This window comes from Chrysoperla carnea, chromosome 2 (genome assembly GCF_905475395.1).
Source record: "Chrysoperla carnea chromosome 2, inChrCarn1.1, whole genome shotgun sequence".
In the NCBI taxonomy this organism is placed as follows: Eukaryota; Metazoa; Arthropoda; class Insecta; order Neuroptera; family Chrysopidae; genus Chrysoperla; species Chrysoperla carnea.
Window position 1 is genome coordinate 8,216,914 of NC_058338.1, and position 6,811 is coordinate 8,223,724.

Genomic DNA, 6,811 nt, shown 5'->3' on the forward strand with positions numbered 1-6,811 from the left:
CATTTTTTTTGTTAAGATGTATATTTTCATTTAAAAAAGTAAAAACATATCAATGCAATGAAAAAACATTGTTGAAATCGCCAAAAACTAAAAATTCAATTTTTTCATTTACACATTTTTTCAATGTCTATGATAATTATACAATTAAAAATTAAAAACGTTATAATTAATATTTTTGCTATCTGACATTTTATATATAAATATTTAAAAAATTTTCATTATCATTGCTGGGAATATTAGCTTTTTAAAAATAATTGAAAGAAAAAAAGTAAAAATTTTAGAATTTGGAACAGTTTTATATTTTTAATATTATACAAACTTAAACTTAAACTCCTCAAATTATTTTCTCGCCGTTAATTTTCTTCGTTCTCTTCGGGTTCTTTTTCTTTCTCTTCCTGGTCGATTATTGACGCAGGTTCTATAGCAATTTCTTGTTCTTCATCTTGATCAGAATCGTCATTACGGTCATAAAATACCACCTCAGCATTAGTGCAGTTTTGTAAATCGTAACAGTACATAAATTAGTACATTTTAAGGCATGTTTTCTGCAACTACATTTGGAGGTTGTACATCCTTTTTCACACTTGCAAGAAATTCTGCCCAATAGATTTTCCAATTTTTGAAATAACATGCATAGTCAATGTTGATTTCATTATATATAACACTGATATTCAAGTATAGAACCTGATATTCAAGTATAGAACATACTATAAAATTTTCGCCTAATTTGCGCCCTCACGGGTAAACAGTGATGTTTACGAAAAAATGTTTCAACTAAAAGTTGTTTATTTTTTTATAAGGAACATTTTTTATATTTAAACTTTTGTTCTATCTCTAACGGTTTACAAGATGGGTCCTACGGACCGAAGACCCAATTGGCCTCACTTTAGACGTCCTGAGTACGCTGTAAAAGCTCGATATCTTTTTTCGTTTTTGAGTTATCGTGTCCACAGACGGACGGACGGACGGACGGACGGAAATGGACTAATTAGGTCATTCTATGAACACCTATACCAAAATTTTGTGGGTAGCATCAATATTTTTAAGCGTTACAAACTTGGGACTAAACTTAGTATACCTTGCATATTACATATATGCATGGTATAAAAATCGAAAACATTAATTATGAACGCGGTTTTAATTTTTAATTGTATAATTATCATAGACATTGAAAAAATGTGTAAATGAAAAAATTGAATTTTTAGTTTTTGGCGATTTCAACAATGTTTTTTCATTGCATTGATATGCTTTTACTTTTTTAAATGAAAATATACATCTTAACAAAGAAAATGAGACCATGGTCAACACTGTTGGATGAAAAAAAATAGATTGTTCATCCAGCTGAAAAAAGGGGTGGTTTTTGCCAAAAAATTGAATATCTCAAAAACTATTTAACTTTTTTTAAAAAATCAAAAAACAATTTGTTGGTAATAAAACACAGAACGTTTCCTCAACATATCCAGTTTTTCCGAATTTTTTTTCTAAAAAAGAAACGCTAAAAACAAAAAAATTTGTTTTTTACATTTTACTCGTTAAATTTGAGGTTATGTGAAAAAATGGTAAGCACAAAAGTTATGTATTTTTTTATTGCCAAGAACTTTCCTATTTAACTTTTTTCTGTATAATTAATACTTTAGCCACAAATCGCTAAAAAACACTTGCTCCCTATTTCCACCCCCGGCGCACCCCTTTCCGGCTAAATTCAGCTGTTTTAAATATTTTTAATCAGTTATACACATTTAGTCCTACACAAAAAAATGGGTCCGATCCTGCAACTAATTTTTTCCAAAAATTATTAATATCAGATGTATTTAGCCTGGACTATATATCTTTTAAGATGGTTGTATATCGTGTCAATATTTGAACTTAATCGATGCACAAATTTTTTATTTTTTGAAGCATATCCCTTTCTACCCCTTTTTCAACCCCTTACTCTACTATAATATGGATGTATTATACATAAAAACCTTCCTCTTGAATCACTCTATCTATTAAAAAAATCGCATCAAAATCCGTTGCGTATTTTAAAGATTTAAGCATACAAAGGGACATAGGGACAGAGAAAGCGACTTTGTTTTATACTATGTATTGATATTTTCATACTTTTAAGAGCGTGATTCTGAAATCGTCGGGGTTTTAGTTTAGTTAAACCATTCTGGAGTTGTAATTTCGTGAGAAAGTATAGCAACAAATATATATTTGGAAAGTATAATGCCTTTTCATTTGATACCTAACACGTTATCATTGAATCGAAAATTGTTTTTCGAAGATAACTTTATGTCCTCTAGAGGGCGTCGTATTCAAATTAATGTGACACTAAATAGCCTATAATCAGTGGTCGATTAAGACGCTTTTAACGATACCTCATTTGTCAAATTATGATACCTAAGTAGTTTAGAAGCTAGGAAGGAACAGCCGAAAACAAAAACTATTTTCAACTATATGTTCAAAATATGAACGTTTTAAACTCCAAATTGAACAAAGAGGAAGATACTTTAATAGTGACGTCATTGTTGAGTATCGCGATACAGATTATATATATAACTCTGTTTTGCAAGAATGAAACGGACAACAATCTTTGAATGCTTATAACTTCTTCATTCTAATCAATTTTAACCCATATCTTCCCACTGCACCATTTAAGGTGCACTTACATTTTATGTGACAAAACAAAATATTAACAAGGTTCGATAGGTTTTATAGTTTTATGTTATACTAGACATCTTCGCAGTTACTTTAATAGTGTTTGACAGTGATTGTGGTTATTCATTAAATTTTTATAAGCGATCGAGTTTTGTGAATTTCAACCAATATGAGTTCCCGGAAAGGGTAAGTGATAAGTTTTATATTTATTATTTAAAATTTTAGTGTAGCGGTATTTTAGTAAGTTATTAGTTATACTATCGGGTAATATCATGAACATGGTGATATTTTATTTTTATACGTGACTTTTGTTCGGTTAAATTGAACGCCCCATTTGAGGTGCGTTGGGAATGGGAGGCACCATGATAGTTTGTTGCATTATTTTTATTTAAACGTAGTTTTTATACATTTGGAGTTATAACTTGTGCTCTTGTTTGCTTGCTACAGGTTGAATGTTCATGAAATTATATCGATCTTGGAAGACGATAGTCTTACAATTTCTGCTGACATTTTTATCACGCCACCTGGAAATGATGATTTGAGTGATGAAGATAGTGGAAGCGAGGATGTAGTGGAGATTAGTAATCTATCGCGTCGCCAGTTGTTGGCTGAAGCTGAGGTTCGACGTACGGTTCCATCATCAGAAGGAGTTCTAGAAACGGTAGAAGATATTGATGATATAAATCAGAAAGGAGAAGAGGAACAGCCATCCACATCCCAAGCCGTTGAACATCCTGCAAAGAAAGCTAGGACTATATTCAAGAGGAAGTGGGAGCAGACGGATATAACAGCAAAACCTGAGAAGGAACACTCTACATCTGAGTTTGTTTTAAATAAAGACAATCCATTAGAATTTTTTGAGATGTTTTTTGATGACGAAGTATTAGAACTACTGCGTTCTAGTACAGAAAAAAATGCAATTGTCAAAGGACATGTAAACTTCAGGCTCACCATCGAAGAAGTGAAGAATTTTATAGGAATTTTACTGTTGTCTGGTTATAATAGTGCATCACGTTACAGATTATACTGGGATCAGAATATTGATACTCATCACCCTGGAGTTACTTCGTGCATGACCCGTAATCGTTTTGAAGAGCTTCTTTGTTTTTTTCATGCATGTGATAACAGTAATCTACCTCCCGATGACAAATTTGGCAAAGTAAGACCTCTTTGGAATATGATGAATGAACGATGGCTAAAGTTCTTCCCCGGGGATAAACATTTATCTATCGATGAGTCTATGGTGCCTTATTTTGGTAAACACGGAACCAAACAGCACATTCATGGCAAGCCTATACGTTTTGGGTACAAGATTTGGTCACTTTGCACACGATTGGGATATCTTATATATGGTGAACCTTATCAAGGGGCTAAAACCGGCAACACCAATCCAAATCTTGGTGTAGGTGGTTCCGTCGTGACCAATTTGATTTCTAAGCTGCCACCTGGTGATCACTATAGCTTTTATACGGATAACTTTTTTACTTCTTTACGATTACTTGATGAAGTGAGTCAGATGGGTCATGATATCACTGGGACTCTTCGGGCTAATAGAGTTGAAGGTGCGCCGCTGAAAGATGTAAAAGAAATGAAAAAGACTGCGAGAGGCTCTTTTCATCAGATTACGGATGTATTATCGAACACGACATTAGTCCGCTACAATGACAATAACATCGTAACTATAGCCTCAACAGAAAGTGGAGTTCAGCCAATTGGAAAGGTAAAAAGGTGGTGCAACATTAAAGAGTTGACGTAGATCAACCACACTGTTACCAAATATACAACAAGTTCATGGGTGGAGTCGACAGACTTGACCAAAATGTTGGTAAATATAGAATTGGTATAAGGCTAAAGAGATGGTATTGGCAAATGATGATGTTCCCCATAAATGTGTGTGTAAATAACGCATACCAATTGTACCGACTCTCACCAGCAGGTCAAGCTAAAGATTCCCACGATTTTTTGTCATTTACAAGATACATCGTACAAAGTTACCTAATTCTTGGCAAAGCATCATCATCTCTTTCAAAATCGATTGGAACTAAGTCACCTATGCCAGTCAAGAATAAACTGCCTGATTCGATAAGGCTCGATGGAAAGAATCACTATACAATCAGAAATGAAACTCAAATTCGGTGTCGTGAATGCCACAAGAATACTAAGTTTCGTTGCAGCAAATGTGGGGTGGGTTTACATCAACATTGCTCTCAATCTTTCCACACAATCAAATAATTTTTTTCTCTGATTGGTTCCTTTTTTCATTTGTTTGTTTCTTGATTTTGTTAAAATAATTTTGTGTATTTTCATTTCATAAATAAAAGAGCTCCAATGAAACATCGTGTCTATTATTTCTCTACACATAGTCCATGGGCATATTTTCCCAACGCTCCATTTAAGGTGCGGTCCTGAAATTCAGTTTCAGTAAAACGCAAAAAAATAAAACTCATATTTTTGTCTAATTTAAGATCTACTTCTTTGATATACATAATAAAAATAACAATTATTTCTGAATTTTTTGCCTTGGGAAGATATGGGTTAATTTAACTTTCAAATCTTGTTATGGTATCAAGTAAAAAATTTGTATGGGTAATGTGGTAAATTCGATACCAGCCATCAACCTAATTATAGTTAAGGACCTGCACCATTCTGTAAAAAAACCTAGGCACCTGATGGCCAGTAGGTCCAACAAAAAACAATGAACATTGTTGAGTAGAGTAGTTTAATGTTTTATTAATTAAAAATTTTTGTTCGTACTATATTAGAGAGACTATTTTCGACCATGTTAAGAATAATTTCGAAAAGTTTTTGATGGTCGGTACGTTCTACAATAGCTTTAGGAAATTTACCTCATTCAGCTAAATGACGATGTAAATGTACATCTGTTTATAAGGAATTTTTTGATCAGGAATCCACCGCTGATATGCCCACACTAACACTCTTGCATTTCTTTGTCACTATATCCGTTAATAAAGTGAATATGGGCATTTTCTTGATTTGTAAACGCAGACATTAAATTAATCTTAAAATTGCAATTACATGGTCTACCGATTAATTTCCTACTCAGTTTATTTCTCTTCGACTATTATTACATAATAGTGCACATAACTCTCTTTATTGGGTTTGAGGCAAAAGTATTAGTATACAAAGGACTTTCGACTTAAAATTGTACAACGAATATGCTCTTAAGCTATGTCCATCGCGTCACGGAGCACCCTGTAAGCATCTCGGAAAACTTAGGTGACAATCAAATTAACTTAAGTTAAAGATCTAGTTCTAAACATTTCAATGAAACATTCTATATACAATAAACAAGGTACATAAATGAAACTTATATTCTCCAACACAACTATGTAATACATATATACATGCGGTAATTTCAAATGAAAAAGTTCCGAAGAAAATTAATGTTTTGTATTAAATCAAAATGAAAAATTACCAACGAAAGTATAACGAACGGTTAAACGAGTAAATGTAGGTGAAAAATTTTCCTATATTTAATGAATAACAACGTACTTTTTATGTATCTACGAGTATATATTATATTAGACCCGGTAATATCCGTCATTGAGCATGACTATCGCATTAAAACTTTGTGCAAGATCCCGTTTAAAAAGCACTTCAGATCGTAAAAGTGAAGGTTGCCGGTGGGTAACATGGTTCTTAGACATTTTTCATTACACTCACAAATTTGTTGGGTAAATAATTCGTAAGTTTGAAATAACGCGATTTTCACAATTTTCATTCCTCACAAAGTGTATGAAAACAGAATATTTGTAATGTAAAAAGTTTTTATTTGTAGTGTAAAGCTTAGTCAACAACATTCCGCAAAAATTTTAGACCTAATTGCATTTTAAGTGCTTTTATTGTAAATTGTTAAGAGGGCGCGTGAAACACCATCCAAAATAAACGATTTTCTGTTCTATACATGCTAGAAAGATGGGATTTTTCACCAATCGATCCGGAATAAAGTTAAATAAACAGAATACTTGGAAAAATTACATTTTCCACATCAAAACTCCTTGGGAAATCGGGAAAACTAATTTTACGAGTTAACTTGACTTTATTTTGAGTTGATAGGTGAAAATTCCGTTTTTCTATCATGTTTAGAATGGATAATCTTTATATTTGGGTTGTTTTTCGTGCCCTCTCTTAATGCAATTAGGCCAAA

At 32.5% G+C, this 6,811-nt stretch overlaps 1 protein-coding gene across 1 annotated transcript; it reads left to right on the top strand.

Annotated features, from left to right (window-relative positions):
• Positions 1 to 3,064: 3,064 nt before the first annotated feature.
• LOC123291430 (piggyBac transposable element-derived protein 3-like) lies at positions 3,065 to 5,656 on the top strand (the record flags this gene model as incomplete). Its single annotated transcript, XM_044871721.1, has 2 exons — positions 3,065 to 4,363; positions 5,549 to 5,656. Coding segments are annotated over 2 exons (1,407 nt in total), but the record flags the coding sequence as incomplete, so codon positions are not given.
• Positions 5,657 to 6,811: the final 1,155 nt, after the last annotated feature.